At 42.6% G+C, this 20,070-nt stretch overlaps 2 protein-coding genes across 6 annotated transcripts in view; one reads left to right on the top strand and one right to left on the bottom strand.

Moving 5' to 3' along the window:
• The first annotated feature begins 678 nt into the window (after positions 1–678).
• On the top strand, positions 679–16,718 carry LOC113163002 (kinesin heavy chain-like). Its single transcript, XM_026361297.1, has 26 exons — positions 679–1,342; positions 2,710–2,797; positions 3,015–3,088; positions 3,622–3,726; positions 3,849–3,897; positions 4,027–4,082; positions 4,404–4,491; positions 4,598–4,722; positions 4,824–4,928; positions 5,007–5,155; positions 6,147–6,295; positions 7,627–7,808; positions 7,904–7,972; positions 8,061–8,267; positions 8,411–8,563; positions 8,676–8,873; positions 8,991–9,108; positions 9,270–9,346; positions 9,449–9,558; positions 10,921–11,022; positions 11,107–11,167; positions 13,871–13,942; positions 14,042–14,146; positions 14,386–14,602; positions 14,885–15,018; positions 15,104–16,718. Exons 1-25 carry the CDS (start codon positions 1,217–1,219, stop codon positions 14,971–14,973), a joined length of 2,874 nt encoding a protein of 957 aa, XP_026217082.1. The 5' UTR covers positions 679–1,216; the 3' UTR covers positions 14,974–15,018; positions 15,104–16,718.
• A 601-nt stretch (positions 16,719–17,319) lies between these two features.
• Positions 17,320–20,070, bottom strand: part of LOC113162830 (plakophilin-4-like) — a 34,988-nt gene continuing 32,237 nt past the window's right edge. For all 5 annotated transcript variants that reach the window (XM_026361055.1, XM_026361054.1, XM_026361053.1 and 2 more), the window contains exons 18-22: positions 19,913–19,997; positions 19,640–19,757; positions 19,403–19,534; positions 19,212–19,285; positions 17,320–18,902 (exon numbers count right to left, since the gene is read on the bottom strand). In XM_026361055.1, the coding sequence (XP_026216840.1) occupies positions 18,645–18,902; positions 19,212–19,285; positions 19,403–19,534; positions 19,640–19,757; positions 19,913–19,997 (667 nt within the window). In that variant the 3' untranslated portion in view covers positions 17,320–18,644. The remainder of the gene's footprint in view (positions 18,903–19,211; positions 19,286–19,402; positions 19,535–19,639; positions 19,758–19,912; positions 19,998–20,070) is intronic.

Raw genomic sequence — 20,070 nt, forward strand, 5'->3', positions numbered from 1 at the left:
CAACATTTAATCTATAAAGGTGCTTTTTTTTTGTCACCTATGAATTAGTCATGAACAAGCCAGAACTCCTATGACTTTTTTAGCATTTTTGTTTTTTGTAGGTTTTTTCCAAACTTCCATGATGGAGAATTTAATCTGCACTAATTGTCACTGGGAGCTCACTGAGGTCCATTTAGTGTCTGTCCTACAACTCTCATCACAGAACATGGTCTTCATCAGAGATAAAATGGATAATATAACATTAGACCTTCAGATTTCTATTTTCTCGGAGCTTCCTGTGCGCTGTGATCAGATTTCATTCTCCAGTGGAGCATCTGCTGATGGAGGCCATGTGATGTGATGGAAAGCTCCAGAGATGAATGACTGTGGTGTTTCCAAAGCTGAGAATCAAATGAAACAGGAGCCTTCATGTGGCTCGTTAACTGCAGCTGACAGCTGAATAATAAATAAATAAATTAACAATAATGAACGTCTTCTTTCTGATTCCTGGTGTAAATGGAGCTTCATGAATCCATCTGCACTTAATGTGAAGCTGGAAACGTGCAGGTTGTCCGTGTGCGCGTGCACGCGAGCAGCTCAGTGATGCTGATGCTGATGCAGGGCGCGGGAACGCGCCGTGGCATCGTGCCGTGAGCGCGCCTTTATTGCCAGTCAGGACTATGCGGCGGCTGTCTCTGCGCATCCTCTCCGGGATCCCTCTCTGCAAACCGGGCAGCGTCCCCTGAGCCTGCCCCCCCACCCCGCCGGTTACAGAACTCTCCCCAGTCCGCTTTCTGCACGATTATCGGAGTCAGCGCTGCGGAGCGAGGCCCGTGCGCCGACGCCTGAGCTCCTCACTGGGACGCAGCACTGCGGTTGATCGAGTCCGGCCATGGCGCAGCCGAGGAAACCTGGAGGTGCTCGGTGCGGATGAAGGACGCGTTGCGCATCGGACAAAGAGCGACGTTCGTAAACGTCCCGCAGTGAGGAGCAGGAAGCTCGGTGTTTAGGATCTGAGCCGCTCATTCACTAAACCCGGAACTCTCCGTTGCCCCAGGACTCGGGGACAAACATCAAGGCCCCGCTGGAGGTCCCTGAACCTCATTTTGGGCTCCTCCCTGCCTGAGTCAGACTGACCCTGGCCTGTTTTCCAGCCTGTTGCGTTTCATCCAGAGGGGTGGTGTAGTCGGTGCCAGCAGCAGCAGCAGCAGCAGCAGCAGCAGCAGCAGCAGCAGCCATGGTGGATGCGGCGGAGTGCGGGGTCAGAGTGATGTGTCGCTTCAGGCCCCTGAACGAGGCCGAAATCACCCGAGGGGACAAATACATCCCCAAATTCAAAGAGGACGACACCGTGGTCATAACGGCAAGTGTGTGTGTGTGTGTGTGTGTGTGTGTGTGTGTGTGTGTGTGTGTGTGTCATAAAACACTAAAAACACTGCAGTGTAGAAAAAAGTCACTGTCGGGCTGAAGATGCCAAGTGCGCAACAGCCTGTGGTGCCACAGCAGATTCTAGATGGAGATCAAATCAATTCAATTCAATCAGGATCTGATGGTTCAGAACAGGAGGTTAAAAAAAAAGTATGAAACCAAGTTCAGGTCACAGACTTTAGAAGAACAACTCTTAAAAATAAAGTGATGTGATGATTTAATCATGTGTCAAAACCCAAATGTGTGATTCACTAATATGTTCATTCAGCAGCTGACGCATGGTGACTTTCAAATACATCAGGTGTGAACAAACTCATGTATGTTGAAGTAAAAGTGAGAGATCTGCAACACGTGGATGTTTATCCACAGTATAAAACCTTTCTTTAGGCTAATTCAGTGATGAGCCTGAGATCTGATGTAGAGCCTCCGTGTTTTTTATCTTCCACACAAGGGTCCACTGTAAAAATACTTATTTTTAAAGACAAGGTTGAAATCATGGTTTTCATCAGGATCTTTAAAACGAAACAAGGAGCTCTGTAGTTCCTGCCACGTGTCATCAGTCAGTCTGCATTAAAACCTCTGTGTCAGGGGTTTCACACACTCGGAGAGTGCTGCTGTAGCTGCCTCTGAGTGCTGAGAGCTGCTTTTCACAGCAACAGGGCTTTTACCCCTGAGAGCAGAGGTCGTCGGTTGGACGAGGGCTGAAACATCCTGGACGTGTCTGGAGCGCGTTGAAGCTCAGGACTCAAATCTCTAAGTGATACAAATCTCTGTCTCTGTTTCTTCTTGGTCATTTTGCCTGTTTGGGTTTTAAAGTAAAAAAAAAAAAAAACATGAGTCTGATGTCATGTCAGGGAAAGGTCAAAGGTTAGTGAAGAACTTAAACTAAATTCTGATGCTTCAGCTGTAATATTAACTGTTCACATGAATTAAATGAATAATTCAAATCCACTAACAGAATATAAAACATATGAGTAACTTCTACTTCTGGAACTATTGGATTCGTTGAAGGACGTTTTTGAATTCTGGACTTTTCCTGTTTTATCTAAATAATAAATTAAATCCTTTAATCTGCTTTTAACGCAGAATAATATTGATTATACGTTTTAAAATGATTTAAATTGATTTCAGATAAACTGTATCACCTGCAGATCAGATCCAGTAAACCTTTAGAAACCACAGAAGAAATGTGCAGCAACAGAATCTAATGATACGAACACATGTTAAAGTCAAGTGAATTGAATCAATGCTGAGTCTTCTGCTTCTTATTATATTCATGTGTCCTGCGTTGCTCTGAAACAGGGTAAACCCTACGTGTTCGACCGGGTTCTTCCTCCCAACACGTCGCAGGAGCAGGTGTACGACCAGTGCGCCAAACAGATCGTTAAAGGTACGAAGCTGAAGAATCATTGTTCCTATGAACTGAAATCTGTAATCTACTGTTTATCTGTATAAACCTGCTCCAGGTTCCACTTCCTGTCCTCTGCTCTCCTTTCATTCTTATTTTCCATAATGGAGCTGTTGGAACAGTGGAAGTGGAGAAACAAGTTGTAGTCGACGGTTGTGGATGTTGATCATTGTCCTTACGTGTGTTTCTGTTCTTCCAGATGTGCTGGGCGGCTACAACGGGACCATCTTTGCATACGGACAGACGTCGTCTGGGAAGACACACACCATGGAGGTCCAGTATATTACTGCTAACGGTTTCCATTTGCAAAATCACACTGATGTTGAGATTACTGATCATCTGTATCCCTGTTGTATATTTACATTGAGTCCCTGTCAGAGGATTATGTGTCACAGATTTACTCCAGACTCTTAATCCACACAAGCTCTCACACCAGAGACTCTCCTGTACCGAGAAGGTTCAAGTCCTGTCGCCACGTCTGGCCGACGGCAAAACACACACTGACGTCCACATTTACTGTTCGAGCAGCTTTTGTTTGAGTGAAAGTAACATTTTATTTTGAAAAGTCTGAGAGTCAGGAGATCAGCATCACGTATCAGTTGTCATGAGAGCAAATTACTGCAGACGAATCCAAAGCCTCTGTTTAATTTACTGATGTGGTGAAAACCTTCTGCTTCATCAGTTCATTAGAACCCAGGCGTTACTTCTCAGATTTCCTTTAAGCATCTTTTGAGTTTGAAGCTACAAACCTTGTCCAGAGTTTCTCTACTTCGTGTTCAAATATCAGTATCTATTGATGTGTTCAGGGGAAACTGCACGACCCCCAGTTGATGGGAATCATCCCTCGCATCGCACACGACATCTTTGACCACATCTACTCCATGGATGAGAATCTTGAGTTTCACATTAAGGTAAAAATGAGTGAAACTATATCTGAAACATGCGGAGCTGCAGCATCTGTAGCACAGATAGTGTCATAGAAGACATGTAAGAAAATACCTGAGTAAATGTAAATGTTTGTTTCTTTGTGCAGGTCTCTTATTTTGAAATCTACTTGGACAAGATCAGAGACCTCCTCGATGGTAAGTGCTGCTAATGTTTCCCGGTAAAGACGCAACATTTGAGACGGATCTAAGCTAATGTCTGATAAACAGGCCTCATTAAAAGTTATTTTTTAAATCAGCGTGATGTGACTCTGGTTGTTTCTGCAGTGTCCAAGACGAACCTCTCTGTGCACGAAGACAAGAACAGAGTTCCCTATGTGAAGGTCGGTAGTAATAAGTGACATCGTGACACAGCAGGAGCTACAGTGCAGAATATTCCTGCAGATTTGAACATAACACAAACCAAGAGAAAAGGAAACGTAAAGCTGAGATCTGAAGGTGGTAGATTATCTGAGACTTGGTTTATGTGTTTACTCTCTCTGTACGTCTGGTCAGGACTCGTCCTCCTCACCAGTTAGAAGGCTGTTTACTTGTTGACACTGTAGATCAGACCTAAGAGAATTATCCTGCAGCAGCAACATGGTCATTAACACCTCATCTAACATTCGACCTCTCGATCTTGTTCTCCTCTCTTTCCCTCTCAGGGTTGCACTGAGCGTTTTGTGTCCAGTCCCGAGGAGGTGATGGACGTCATCGATGAGGGCAAAGCCAATCGGCACGTGGCAGTGACCAGTGCGTATCTCTGCATGTTGATCTAATTCACGTGGTCGGTCCATCGCTCGGAGCCAGACGAGTGCTGTATAATAATGGGAATTGTTTTCTTTTCACCATCTTCTAGATATGAATGAACACAGCTCCCGCAGCCACAGCATCTTCCTGATCAACATCAAGCAGGAAAATATCGAGACTGAGAAGAAACTTTCTGGAAAGCTCTACCTGGTCGATCTGGCCGGCAGCGAGAAGGTCAGAGATCAGAGGGTTCATGTTCCCTTAAAGGTGTTTGCTGCTGCGGTTTGTGATGTCAGATCTAGATGTGAGAGCTGTAAGCTGTGCTGTTTGGACAGGTCAGTAAGACGGGAGCTGAGGGAGCGGTGCTGGACGAAGCCAAGAACATCAACAAGTCTCTGTCGGCGTTGGGAAACGTGATCTCGGCTCTGGCTGAAGGAACAGTACGTTAAATAAGAAGAGACATCATCAGGCACCAGTTAGTGTGTTAGTAAACTGTCATGAGACACTTTGTCTTTCAGAAAACCCACGTGCCGTACAGAGACAGTAAGATGACTCGGATCCTGCAGGACTCTCTCGGGGGAAACTGTCGCACCACCATCATCATCTGCTGCTCTCCATCCATCTACAACGAGGCCGAGACCAAGTCCACCCTCATGTTTGGACAGAGGTACCTGTTCCTCCTTTTGAAAACCTTCACTTCCTGGATCAGGTTCAATAAACACACTCGTTATTCCTGGAACAGAGGCCGTGCACTGTACAGGTCTGTGTGAGTGTGCGGATGTAATGTGGACTCATTAGGACGAGGACTGACGTCACCTGCAGCCAGATGGCTCCAGGTTTCCCACTGTGCGTCCTATTTCTACAGCCCTGCCATGAAACCCTCGACACTGGGTTGTTTATGTTGTTTATGCTCTCTCTCGGTCTGAGACGCTCATTATTTCTGGTCTTTATGCTCATTTGAGTCACAAACAAACATCTGTTGCTTCCTGTGCAGAAACAATCGAAAGCATTTCACATTGATCTGCTGTGTTTAATTAATTCACACTGTGACAGTTTGAAAATATAACTTGATGAACATCGCTGCAGTGAACTGCACAAACCTCAAAGAGACAGAGAAGACACACAAAGTGATGACAAACTGTTGAAAACCACTAAAACTAGAACACAGCTGCTAAAAATAGATGTAAACTGGCTGCAGGTTCACTGAAGCTCATTTGCAGCAGTTTTGCTTTCTGGGGTCAAAAAACAAAAACAAAAAACAACTAAAGTAATAATGTGACTGAGTCGTTTAAATATTTTACAAGATAAAGTCACATATTAGATATTTATGATGTAGTTTTCACTGCAGAACTGCCTCAGTTCAAACTGATGATGTAATAAACCTTTAAGTAGCAGCAGTGACGAAGAGATGAATGGTGAACGATTAGTGTGCAGCCATCTGCTCCGTGTGGAGGAGAGACGCAGAGGAAATGAAGGGTTTCATCCTCAGATGAGATTAGAGGGAAGATCGAGAGGGCCGGAGTTCGTCTGTGAGACGACAACGTGTCAGACAAACAACAGCACTGTTCACTGTTTGTTCAATGGTCATATATTAGATATTTATACATGAGTTAAGCTGTCACCGTGTTCTACTGACACTCTGCTGTTTGTGTGTTCAGAGCTAAGACCATCAAGAACACGGTGTCGGTGAACCTGGAGCTGACGGCGGAGGAGTGGAAGAAAAAGTACGAGAAGGAGAAAGAGAAGAACAAGAGTCTGAAGAACGTCATCCAGAGGCTGGAGGCTGAACTCAGCCGCTGGAGGAACGGTGAGAACGTTAAACAGAGGTGCATGGGTCCTTATGAACCCCCAGAATCATCAGTCATTAGGACTAGTTGAAGGTAAGAGCAACCATCACAAGCAGGACTGAACCACGGTCCTGCAGGTTCAGGGTGGAGCAGCCAGTGTGAGCTGAACGTGATGGTTCAGACTCGATGTAAACAGACCATCAGGAGCCTGCGAGAGTCTCTGCACCTCTTATTTCTCTGTTATGAGTCCTCAGTGTCTCCTTCACAGCATCCTCACACTTTTCTCCATCTCTGTTGCATGGTAACCACTGAATCCCCGCCTCTCTCCCTCTGTCTTCCTCTTTGATTTAATGCCCCCCCCCCATCGATCTTTCTTTGGACACTGTGGTTTTTAAATCCCAGCGGATGCTGATAACACTCCTCCTCCTTAGCAACAAATCAGCTCAGCTGCAGCCACTAAAGCCTTCGCTCCGTACACATAGATGTAATGAACACACACACACACACACATTTTATGCAGATCCAGCATTTCTGACATGAGTCAGCCTCTGACTCCGTGCCGAGCAGTAACAGGAGCAGCTCCTCACTCTGCATCGTCTCGTTTGTGTTTGGCTTCAGTCAGAATTCAAACAAATCTCAATGAACACAGTCGACAGTGAGTGAAACATCAATTCTTAATCAGCTGAAGTCGCAACGCTGCAAACAGACGCAGTGCAACAGTGTTATTTTACTGTGAATCCTCAGAACTCGAACACAGACCGCGCAGACGTGTCTTTGTGGCTGTTTTGAATCATTTGTGGAGACGTTTGATCCTTTTTGTGTCAGAAATCCCCCCATAAATATGTGACACAACAGGAGGCGTTTATCCAGTGTTAGTGTTATCACAGTAGCAGATCAGATCACATCTGATGAGAGAGTAAAACAGAAAATCTAAGCTAATCAATTACTAATTGTTGCAGAATATTACCTTTTGGAAGTCCTGCAGTACTGGAACATGAAGTTTTTCTTTTGCTGTTTATGGATTACCTTAAAATACACTTCTGTTATTGATGGCAAACATGTTTTTCCTCCAGCACCACCAGTAACGTTAAGGTGCAGTGTGTGTGGTTTAGTGTCATCTAGTGGTGAAGTTGAAGATTTATAATAAAAATCTAACCATGAAAACTAAATGTAGTTGATGCTGATGGATCCAATTCAATCTTAAATACTGCACGTTTAAAGTTACCACTGGGTCACATTGGGAAACACTGTGTGATGCGTTTTCTCACCAAATCAGTGACTTTTGTCAGATCAACGGGTTTATTTACTTCATGTCTGAGTAAAAGTTGTGACAGACGAGCGTCTCTTACAGGGGAGAACGTTCCCGAGGACGAGCAGCTGAGCTCCAAAGAGCAGAAGAGCGCCGAGCCGTACGACAACACTCCCATCATTGACAACCTGCCGCCGGCCGGAGGAGGCGTCTCAGTGTCCGAGGAGGAGCGGAGCAAGTACGAGGAGGACATCAGCAACCTGTACAAACAGCTGGACAACAAGGTCGGACTCAGGAACATCTGTCTGTGGTTTACATGCAGTAGAGTTTGTAGACAAAGAGTCTTCTTCTTCATTCACTGCTCATAATGTTTCTACAGGACGATGAAATCAACCTTCACAGTCAACTAACAGAGCAGCTCAAGGAGCAGATGATGGAACAGGAAGAGGTTCGTGTCTCAGCCCGTGAAAAGGTCATGTTGATCATCATAGACACGTTTTTCTGGTCTTCACATGTTTCACTCCACGTTCTCCCAGCTGCTGGCGTCAACGCGGCGCGATTACGAGAAGATCCAGGAGGAGCTGTGCCGGCTGCAGACGGAGAACGAGCTGGCCAAGGAGGAGGTGAAGGAGGTGCTGCAGGCACTGGAGGAGCTGGCCGTCAACTACGACCAGAAGAGCCAGGAGGTGGAGAAGAGAGATCAAGCCAACCTGCAGCTGACGGAGGAGCTGCAGCACAAGACGGTGAGTGGACTCATCACATGGAGCTCTTACATGTTCTGTATACATGTTATTTAAATATTTAAAACATAGTACAACAGTATCCAGTAAAGACAGTGTGTGTGTGTGTGTGTGTGTGTGTGTGTGTGTGTGTGTGTGTGTGGCAGGCGTTGCTGTCGGCGGCGCAGAGGGAGCTCAGTCAGATGCAGGAGCTGAACGGTCTCCAGAGGAAAAGAGCCGCCGAGGTCCTCAACCTGCTGCTGCGAGACCTCAGTGACATCGGCGCCATCATCGGCACCAGCGACGTCAAGACCGCCGCGGTGAGGCCGGACACACACACACACACACACATAAATACAAACACACACACTCACTCATCATTTCCCACACTCACACCCTGACCTCACTCTTCTGCCTCCACCCCCCACTCAGTCATTTGAGACGAAGGGGAACGGCTCGGCGGTGGAGGAGGAGTTCACCGTGGCTCGTCTTTACATCAGCAAGATGAAGTCCGAGGTCAAGTCTCTGGTCAACCGCAGCAAGCAGCTGGAGAGCGCTCAGGCCGACGCCCACCGCAAGATCCAAGCCAATGAGAAGGAGCTGGCGTCCTGTCAGCTGCTCATCTCACAGGTAACCATCAGCTAATGTTCTGTGCCCGGTAATGGGAGAATTATACGAATGAAATCACTGAACTCGACTCGCTGTGTTCCTGAGGAACCTCTCGTGGTGTTTGTGTTGTTCTCTCAGCACCAGGCGAAGATCAAGTCTCTGACGGACTACATGCAGAACATGGAGCAGAAGAAGCGGCAGCTGGAGGAGAGTCAGGACGCTCTGACCGAGGAGCTCGCCAAACTGCACACTCAGGGTCGGCACCTCGCTACAAACCTGCACAAACAGCAGCTTCCTCACTTTCATCTTATTTCAATTTACATAAAATACAAAAGGTTGAAGGGATGAACAGGAAAGTATAATCGAAAAAAAAACAAATCAGAAAACAGAAACGAATTTATGTTGGTTGGTTTTCAGAGAAAAGACACGAGGTGTTGGGGGAGGAGAAGGAGAAAGAAGACATCAGCAGGCTGGATGGAGGCGAGGACGTCAAGGTGACCTGGAAAACCGCACATCTGTCCACAGCTGGAAACCACAACTGTCAATCTGTGTCATTTTATCATCATTTAAAAGTCTCTTTGGTCTCGATCCTGCAGAAAACGCTGGAGGAGCAGCTGGAGAACCACAGGGAGGCTCATCACAAGCAGCTCAGCCGCCTCCGAGACGAGATCGAAGACAAGCAGAGGATGCTGGATGAACTCACAGAGTGAGGAAACACACACGCACACAGTAATCTGTGGTATAACTTCTAATCCAGAGGTTTTTATCTTTACAATGTGACGAGAAACAAATTAGTTAGAGCCCTTGTTGACATCTTGGAATCTTTTTAGTATGACACATTAAAAACCTTTTGTTTGTTCCACTGTTGTTAACAAACAGCTTCTTGAACAAAGACAAATGTTGTCTGAAGTTCTCATCTGGGGGTTTTTATGATTTAACAGCTACAGTTTCAGCAGTTTGATCTTTTATCAACAAAACCACGTGGAAACTCAATTCAATTCATTTTTATTTGTATAGCGCCAAATAAAAAACAGAAGTTATCTCAAGGCACTTCACAGTGTTTATGGTTTAAGACCTTACAGAGTATGATTTTATAAAAGGGATATAGAAAACCCAACAATCCCGTTTGAGCAAGTTTATGACAGAAGCTCCAGAGTTCACTCTTTAGTCTCCTTTTTGCTGATAATCGTTCACCTCTTCCACATGTTCATGTTATCTGTGACGTTTCCCCAACTGCATTTGTGCTGCTCAGGTTTTCATCTTTCTTCCATGGAAGTTGCAAAATTCTCCTGTCCTGAAACTTGAATCCACTCTGTAGAATAGTGTTTAACTATTGTGAATATCCAGTGTCCTCCATCGTCTCCATGAGGGACACATGGTTTTGGTTTCCACTCAAAGAGAAACTGCAGAGGAGAAGAAAAAGCTCGGAGACGTGTGAAATACGTGTGAAATAAGGCTCAGTGGCTCCGAACAAGCTGAAAAAGTCGGTAACTCTTTGGTTCAAAGTCAGTTTCCACTCTGGAGTCTTCAAAGTACAATACATACAAGATGTAACGTCATAGAAAGAGCAGCATGGAGCAGTTTGACAGAGGAGAAGGTGCAGTAATGTAAAGTGTGTGAGTGTGGATAAATACAGTACATATACAAATGAAACAAGTACGATACACAAATACCTAAAATCGAGTGAGAAATAATTGATTAAAATTCAGAAACAAAAGCATAAATAAGAGAATGTTTATCAGTCAGGACAGAAATAAGTAGATATAGAAATAATTTTAACAGACACGTATGTTCAACTTTGATTTCTTTGTATTTCTTTGTTTATGTCAGTAGTTTTTTTATATTTTAGACAAAAGAACAAATTGATTAATCGTCAATTATAAATTCTTGTAATTCTTGCTACTGCAGCGTTTATTCCAGACATAAAGTTCAGTTAATGATATATTTATTGCGTAACTCTCTTGTCTCTAACGTCCCTTCGTTCGGTCATCTCTCAGCTGTCAGGTGTCTGATAAAGAGTGAAAACCTCCACAAGCTTCTTAATGAATCTCTTCTTCTTCTCTCACAGCCTAAATCAAGGTCTGCTACTGGAGCAGGAGAGACTTATGTCAGACTACGACAAACTAAAGGCGCTGGAGCAGGAGAAGGATGCAAAGCTACAGAAACTCATGTAGGTAACAGGAAACTCCTCCATCTCCTTCATGTGATCTACGTTGAAACAGTTATCAGATAGTTTGTGTTGTTTTCTGTCCAGGCTGCTGAACGAGCAGAGGGAACAGGCCAGAGAGGACCTGAAGGGCCTGGAGGAGACTGTGGTGAGTGTGAAGAATATTAACCTGAGTGAATAAACAGCGGCCATTCGGTCACTGGGGATGATTTGATTGTTTGATTCCTGTCAGAGGAGGTTTTAACTTTATTAGCCCCAGAGGGAAAAAGTTTTACCTTGTTCCACCAACACAACGTCTACTTAAAAGACACAAAACCAAAAAACTAATTTCACCTAAAGATAAAAATATTAAGGTGTAGAATAAATAGAATAGGTGGAGGAGTCGGGTTCTGAAGTGCTCCGACTAAACGCGTCCCGGCAGTAAGTTGACTTGTCTGGATGTTATTTAATGTTGCTGTTCATTTCTCAATCAATAAAGTTTTTGTTCAAATGTTGATGTGTTAATTCGGGGGGGGTCGTTTGTGGTGTCGTTCAAGAACAACGTGTCAACCCAAATATCATTGAGCCAGTGTCTGAAGGGACGAGTGAAATGCTCTGAGAATAAACTCACAACTATCCAGCTGAACAGTTCAGGAGTGTAGAGGACGGTCTGTGTGTCCTCTGGATGGAGGTTGAACCCTAACCTTGTCCCTTAAAGTGAGCTTTTCAACATCAACAGGGCTGCATGGGTTCAATATGAAGAAGTTCATAGCACTTCTCAATATACAGTGAAGCTGATACACCGACCTTTAATGACAGTGTTCACCTTTTGAACCAGCTCCCAGTTAAAGCACAAGGGTCAATTTGCAGGAAAGTTAGTGATTGTTGTGAGTTCAAGAGTTTTAAAGGTTGTGTCCTAATGAAAGAGGGCAAAGGTCAAACCTGCCTGTAGCTCATAAAATAGGTGCTAGCATTAATTTTAAAGCACTTGGATTTACTATTAACATCTAGGTGACCTATGAAAACCACACATCTTCACCATTACTCGTTAACTACCTGACCAAATAGCTCGGTCTGTTGAGTAAGTACCTAACAACTTTCAGCTTGTGGGTTCGATCCCCACAAGTTCTGCTCAATTTTGAAGGTTGTGTCTCAATGAAAGAGTCAAAAGCTTCAAGACAAAAAGCACAAATGTCACTGGGCCTTTAGCTCATGCAATAAGAGGTTAGCTTTGAAGTAAAGAGAGTGTCAGTTCAATCCTCATCTGTTTTTTAAGTCTTACAACACACAAGGCTCGAACAAGGAAAGTAGCACAGGCTGTTAAACCTTATTGTAATAACACATTTAGAAGTATCTAATGAAATGCGTGTTTAATGCATTTATAAGCCTGTAATAAATTAATTCTACACTGTTATTCATGTTTTTTCATGTGTGTAACGAGCTGCATAAAATAATTATTAACACATTATGTAATAACATGTGTATAATGATGTGCAAATAATTTACATTTTAGCTACTAATTTTTATTGCATATCATTACACATGTAGTAACATACATGTAATAACGTGTTTATAACATGCTTATAGTATAGTGTAGTTACAGTGTAATAAAACATGTGTAATGATATGCAAAAAATGACTGGTAAAAGTTAAAAACTGGTTTAAACTGTTATTACAGTGTTATAAACTGGTTATTACAGTGTTATAAACTGGTTATTACGTGTGTGAGTTGCAAAAAAAATGCAATTTAGCTTTTAATTTCTTGCATCTCGTTACTTGCGTGTAATAACACATTTGTAAATATGTAATCACACCTTTATAAATATGTAATAACATCTTTATAAATATGTAATAACACCTTTATAAATATGTAATATATGTGTCTAATGAGATGCAAAAATATGCAATTTGAGCCTTTTTCGTATATCATTACACATGTAATTACACACTTATAATAGTGTAATAGAACCTGCCTTATGATATGCGAAAAAATAACCAGGTAAAATCTGTCATTGCAGTATTTTAAACACATTTATAATTATGTAATAACACATTTATAATTATGTAATAACACATTTATAATTATGTAATAACGTGTGTTTAATGAGATGCAGATAATATGCAATTTAGCCTTTAATTTCTCGCATATCATTACACACGTGTAATATCACATTTATAATTATGTAATAACACGCGTGTAATATCACATTTATAATTATGTAATAACGTTTTATTACACTGTTAAATAATACAATCTAAATGTTTTATTACATCAGTAACGAGCTGTGAAAAAAAAAAACATTTTAACCGGGTACAAGTAAGTAAAGTAATAACATGTTAGTAATAAGCTGCATGTTAATGTCACATAGTAACACAGACGTGGGCTCTACTGCATTCAAGTTTAAAGATCTTGCTTGCCGTTGTAACACATCATCAGGTCAGTTTTGCTTTTCAGTATCAAAATGTGTTTGAACAGAAGAATTGAACCTACCACTTCCTACAAGCTGAGAATTCTAAACTAACCTTTAACCCCCTGAACTATTGGGGTAGACAAGTGAAGCATGTTTCTCAAAGCATTTCACTCTTTTCATCAGATACTTTAAAATAAGAGAAATCTGCTGAGGATTGAACCTCCAACATCAAGTACACAAACCCAGCTTCTAACCTCTCAGGCCATTTTACCACACAGACAAGTGTTGGGTCTCGGACAGTTTCACTCTTTCCTTTACAGTACATAACATATAGATACAGTATAAGGTTCTTCATGGACCCTAAAAACTGTTCCTCAACCCCCTAAACTACCTGGACAACCATGTTGCTCTCGAGGAGGGTTTTATATCTTTTTGATTTTTGATATTTATTATTTTCTCAGGCCAAAGAGCTGCAGACTCTTCACAACCTGCGCAAACTGTTCGTGCAGGATCTCACCACTCGTGTGAAGAAGGTACGTCACTGTTTCGCAGCTTGTTTCGTGTTGTGGACATTTTCTTTTGTTTTCATATAAATACCAGGTCAACCCTAAACCCGTGCTCTGCTTTTTCAGAGTGCAGAGCTGGACTGTGAGGAGGGACTTGGCCATGTGGCCCAGAAGCAGAAGATTTCCTTCCTTGAGAACAACTTGGAGCAGCTCACCAAGGTCCACAAGCAGGTTAGTAAAAAAAGAAACAGTCATAGTATTTACTATTACTACCTGTAATCTGTTCACTCAGCCAAACTCCTAATTAAAATGTTGAGTTGATCCAGTCGATCGTAAAAAATATTTCATTCAAATATTCCAAACATCAGATGGAACAGTATTCATGCTGCTTTAGTCCAGTGGATCCTAAACTGCAGTGGTGGGCAGTTCGGGTTTAAGAGCAAAGTGTAAAATGTAATCGCTGCCTGCAGCTGGTGAGAGACAACGCAGACCTTCGCTGTGAGCTGCCCAAGCTGGAGAAGCGTTTGCGAGCCACAGCTGAGCGAGTCAAAGCCCTGGAGAATGCCCTGAAGGAGGCCAAGGAGAACGCCATGAGGGACCGTAAGCGATACCAGCAGGAGGTGGACCGCATCAAAGAGGCTGTTCGGGCCAAGAACATGGCCAGGAGGGGGTACTCCGCACAGATCGGTGAGACCTAAACACATAGACTAATAACAATGTGACGTGTCCTGATGAACTACAGAGAGTTAAAATGTGAGTTTACCTCGACTTGACAGACAGTTGGAGAACTTAGAGAGTAAATAAAGAACTCACATGAATCAGTACAAACATTATTACAAAGTTTACACCAGTTCTTTTTTTACTTGAACATCAGGGAACAGAACAAGAACTTTCTAAATGGAAACGCAGCTTAAATGAACTGATGTTAGTCTGTAAATAATCACCTTTCATCTTCTATCTGTGCCTCAGCGAAGCCCATCCGGCCAGGCCATCATCCCCTGTCATCCCCCATCAGCAGCGTCATCAGAGCCGGAAGCATCTACAGCCACAACCACTAAAACCACTAAAACCACTAAAACCACTGAAACCAGCGAGTTAACCCTGTGAGTACTCGTGCCTCACGTCTTTAACCCCTTTGGTCACTTGCAGTAAAGTTGCCTCTCTTTAAAGCTTTGTTTCTTCCTGCAGACAGACCATAAGCATCGCATGCCAACCACCCCACCCCTCCTGTTGGAGCACCATTAGGAGGCCATCACCACAGACTGTCATCGCTCAGCGAATCCAAACACCCATAGTGTAAATACAGATATGAGATATAAACATATTCATTTGCTGAATGTTGAAATCAGAGGCCTCATTTAGAAAACGTTGTTCTTTAAAATCCTGTCAATGGAAACGTTTTGTCTGCTGTGGATTATATTGTTTCATTTGTACAATAATTATGCAACAGAACAAACTCCAACATTTAAAAGTGAGGCCCTGAGTTTCTCTCTGAACGATTAAGATGCAAATTAGACATTTAGCAGGTGACTTATTGTATTATTTATCATTGCAACTGTGAACTGCAATGTTTGTGCGGCTTTTAGAAGTTTGAAGAACGAAGCAGGACAAATCTAAATGTATGATTTAATCTTAAACCAGAAAAAAAGTATTTCCCCATATCCCGATATCAAACTGCTTCTTTAAGAATGTAATTTCTGTCTTGGAGGAGCAAGAGAAGCCACTGAAACTAAAGCTGCTCATAAATTAAAGGTTCCAACTACAGTTATATTGGAGCTAAGAATGAAACACACATGTGGTCTTATGTTCCTGATTGAATGCCCTCTGGTTATTTTCCTCAGTGTCAGTCTATTTTTTAAATATCTTCCTCTTCGTCTTCCTACCATGACAATCGTCAAACCAGTACAAAGCTTTAGAAAGTCGGCTCTGACTTTCTATCATCTCTGTTAAATCTGATGTCCACTGGGTTCAGTCTTCAAATGTCATAGATGTGTTCATTCTACAAGAAGCTCTCAATATTTTTGTTTCTCATTTGATTTGTGTTGTTTTACTGTCTTTGAAACGTGATTCGTTATTGACTGTGATGTACTGTAGGCCTGCAGGGACACTGATCAGCCAATCAGATGTTCCTGATGCTGAGAGAACAGTACTACAGCCTGATCTGATGTGTGATGACAGAAAACATGTCTATTTAAGATATTTCTAATGTTAAAATTATATATTTTACGTGTCTTCAGTTCCTGCTCAGCCAATCAGAGCTTGAGACATTCCCCTCATCATTGAGACAAAAAATCCTAGAAACGTCTGTAGAAAAGGCTGCAGACACCTACAGAATGAGGGAATTAACACGTTTTAGTAGATTTACACAGTTAAAAGCTAATGATTGTAGTCAGTGAGACCTCTAATCTCATCTAATCTAAGACACCTTATGTGCTGCTTTCTTCGTGCTCGAGCATGTTTTTGCATCGTTATCTCAGTGGATGTTTTATTTTGTACTTTGAGTTGCTGAGAGGTGATACAAGCGACAGCATTTGCTCCTTTATTCGAATGTTTAATTGTCTGATCGTGGTTGTTTCGACTGGACAGCTGGAGTCCCGCTGTACGTGACGAACTAATGATTGTAACTGCATGGAGTAGAGCTTGTGTTTAAGGCATGCTCAGGGACGACAAACCGAGGTGATCCTGTACATGATGCATTTACCTCATCATGACGTATATTATGAGTTTGTTTTTTGGTTCCTTTCGTTTCTTTGCAGTGGCGTTACATGTCTGAAAATACCTACAACAGATGCAATGAAAGCTAATAAAGATATATCTATTTAAACTTGGTCATTTTTGCCACAATAGGATAAAACTCACGACCTCCACGTGTCTCATTGTGATATAATCTTTAATCCCTATACATATAATTTCCCTCTGTAACATTGCACATTGTCATCATTATTATCATCATCATCAGTTTGGACAGAACAGACAGATGGGATATTTTGGTCAGGTCACAAGGAAATTAATAAAAAAGAATCAATAAATAATAGAAAAATCTTCTCCACACAATCACATATAAAGTTCTACATATTGAATACAACAATGTAACAGGACGGTTTAACCATTGTATCTGTACAAATAGAGTTTCACGTTTTTTTTCCACATATTTCACATATTTTATGGTATACTGCACTTTGGCCAACATGACAGTAAAGGTTACCGATGTAACCTCAGTTCTCTGAGTCTTTTAAAGGTCCAGAGAGTGAGGATGCTCTCACACCAAACCTGGGCCAAATAATCTTTAAAAAGAGTTGGACTTATCCTGTTTGGAGCAGTGAAGTAGTTTTATTTACTGCAGTAAGTGCAGAGAATTACAAGTGAGCAGTATTTGTCCCAGGTGTGGCCTTTTTTACACCATCTTCAGCTCCAGTAAGTTCCTTTTCTCTCGCACTCAAGATGATGCTGGCGGACGATATTTATGTTATTAAGCCAACAAACTGCACACTTTTACTGCGGAGAAAAATGAAATCAGTTGACGTTAACAAACACTCTGGTAAACAACAAAGTTCGGGCTGGTTTTTGTTTTTTTTTCCCTAATAAGCACCTTTTGATCAAGCCCATCTTTGTGCTGTTCTCTTACGGTGGAAAAGATTCGAAGTCCATGTACATAACAATGCAGTTGAAGGTCAAAAATCTGTTTCTGGTTTTAGAGCAACATGCATAGATTTGATTTGATTTTAAAAGCGACTGGACTCACCACTGAAGAGTCTGAGGCAGGGTGGGACACCCGGGCTCCTGTTTGTTTTCCAGCTATCCTGGATCTACTTGAATCAGATGTGTTCATTCAATCAGAAGCTAAAAGATAACAATTTATATTGTCTTCCCACCTTCACCCTCATCTGATTTGGTATCTTCCAGCTTGTGACTGAAGATTCTCAGTCATACAGGTGAGGTTACCTGGAAGTTGGGACGTCAAAGCTTTGCTCTGGTTCCACTTGTCTCTTGGCCTGAACAGGTATGTTAGGTGCACAGGAAATAACTACAACTGTCTTCACTCGAGTGGAACCAGGATCAATTACAAACTTTTCTCAGGCTGAAGAAGCTACTTGGATGAGTAACAAAGCGTTAACCTAACAAAGTCTGATCCAACACCTGATCCTGGTTAGAGCAGAGTCGGAAAACAAGCAGGGCTGCATCCCTCAAGCAGCATGGACTACAAATCCTCTGAGGACTGATAGTGTTGTTTGATGTACAAATTTAAAAGCACCTTGAGGCAAATTTGTGGTGTTGGGCCATTAAATTGAAGTGTACTTTAAATCTTTCACTTATAAACGTTCTTCACCTCTGTGAGGTTGTTGACACCTGACTGAGGTTGAGGCCAGACGCGCGTCCTAAGGCCACCTGTGATTCCTGTGAGTCACATAGGTCACCACTGTTGAAGGGCTGGTTCAGAACCAGTGTCTAATTTGTAACGGGTTGTTTCTTGATGACCAATGAACCCTGTAAGGTCAAGAATAAAAGAACGGTTCATTTTATTTGCATTGTTGTGTACGTGGTCTAACTTAGTCAAAAGCTGCACGTAGGAAACGGAGCCCTGGGCACAGATGCACACACATTCACATGCGTCCTCAACCTTTTCACACAACCACACAGCGTGCACCCACGTGCACTCTCCACAACAAACATCCACAGTAACAGATGGCCACAACGGCGAAGCTCAACATACACGGTGTCCACTTTGTTTTTACACCCACGAGTCGGGTGAGCCGGTGAACTTGTTCGCCCTGTTTGAAGGCCTCCGTGTGGTGGAGTAGAAGTCCACATAGTTGGTGTTGGCTTTGAATCGGAGGGACTGGGTGGCGTAGCCGTCGGGGGATGATGGCGTCAGGTGGACCGGTTCATCGTCGTACCGCTCCTCTCCATAGCCTTGTGGGGATGAGAGGTACATTCTATAGTTGTTGTAGTTCTTCCTGTCCGGCTCATCGTAGAATGGCTCTGGGTGCTGAGAGGAACAGTTTGTTTTAGTGAACACCGACACTGCTGATATTTTAAAATAAGAGTTTATAGTATTATACATGATAATCTTTTCAAATACAATATAAACCCTAAAAAAAAAGAGTCTGCTCTGCTTCTGTCAATTCACTAATTGATTAATTGGATTGAAAAAAGACTGTAGTGTACAATGACATGATGTGTGATTCAACATGTTTGTTAAACCACACATATCTGTTTTCATTTACTTTTATTGCCTCTTAGCATTAAGCCGCATATAAACACTTTAATGTGACTGGTTATGGATGAATCTTCTTACCTGGGACCTCCTCAAATCCTCTCCAGACTGGGAAGAATACGTCCCAATGAAATACGGGGTTTTCTTGTCAGACCCTGAAGTATGAAATACAACAATATGTATTCATGTATATTCTTGTAGCAGGTTTGTGTATAATGGGTTTTATATATAGATCAATGAGCGACTCCACAATAACAAGCTAATACACAAACCTGTGAACTGCCGTTTGTGTAAACTGCTGTCTCCGTAATACGTGTCGAGTTGCATAGATGACTGCGCCCTCTGATAGTTTGAACTGTGCCTTCTTATCCCGAGCATCGCCGGCGAGGATGTTGCACTACCACCTGAGAAAAAAACAGATAGGTAATAGATTACCCTCACAGAAAGTACATGTTCTGCCTTCCTGAGGTTTCGACAGTGGCTCTGACCTCACTCATGGGATCTCTCACCTGATTGGATAACTGGGGACATCTGCAGAGGGCTGGTGGGCAGGGTCGGCTGTGAGCGGTAGCGGTCTCGCTCCAGGGTGGAGATGGGAGTGATGAAGTGGGTGTAGTTCCATCCATCCTGCATAAAGTTTACACCAACTCAACTGAATATTCTGTCACTAGTTGTACTTGTTCTGAGAAAAACGTCCTGAATGATGAAGTCGAGTTAAATAGTTCTTTAAAATCTAAATCTGAAACACAGAAACTGTAATAGGAGTGTGAGCTGGTGCTGACCTGTTTGTAAAGACTCCTCAGCTCCCTGTACTGCCACAGTGTGTTCAACACCTGAGCTGCTGCCTTCACAACCTTCATCGAATAGCTGGAACAACAAACAAAACAGTACAACAGGTAAAGATCAACGAGTTAATCACATCACAGTATTAAAGTTGATG

Source organism: Anabas testudineus, chromosome 2, assembly GCF_900324465.2.
Source record: "Anabas testudineus chromosome 2, fAnaTes1.2, whole genome shotgun sequence".
Lineage (NCBI taxonomy): Eukaryota > Metazoa > Chordata > Actinopteri > Anabantiformes > Anabantidae > Anabas > Anabas testudineus.

Coding starts and splice junctions, on each gene's coding strand:
- LOC113163002 (XM_026361297.1), top strand. CDS start 1,217: ATGGTGGATGCGGCGGAGTGCGGGGTCAGAGTGATGTGTCGCTTCAGG. Junction 5,156..6,146: donor ACCCTCATGTTTGGACAGAG/GTACCTGTTCCT, acceptor TTGTGTGTTCAG/AGCTAAGACCATCAAGAACA. Junction 8,564..8,675: donor GCGACGTCAAGACCGCCGCG/GTGAGGCCGGAC, acceptor CCCCCCACTCAG/TCATTTGAGACGAAGGGGAA.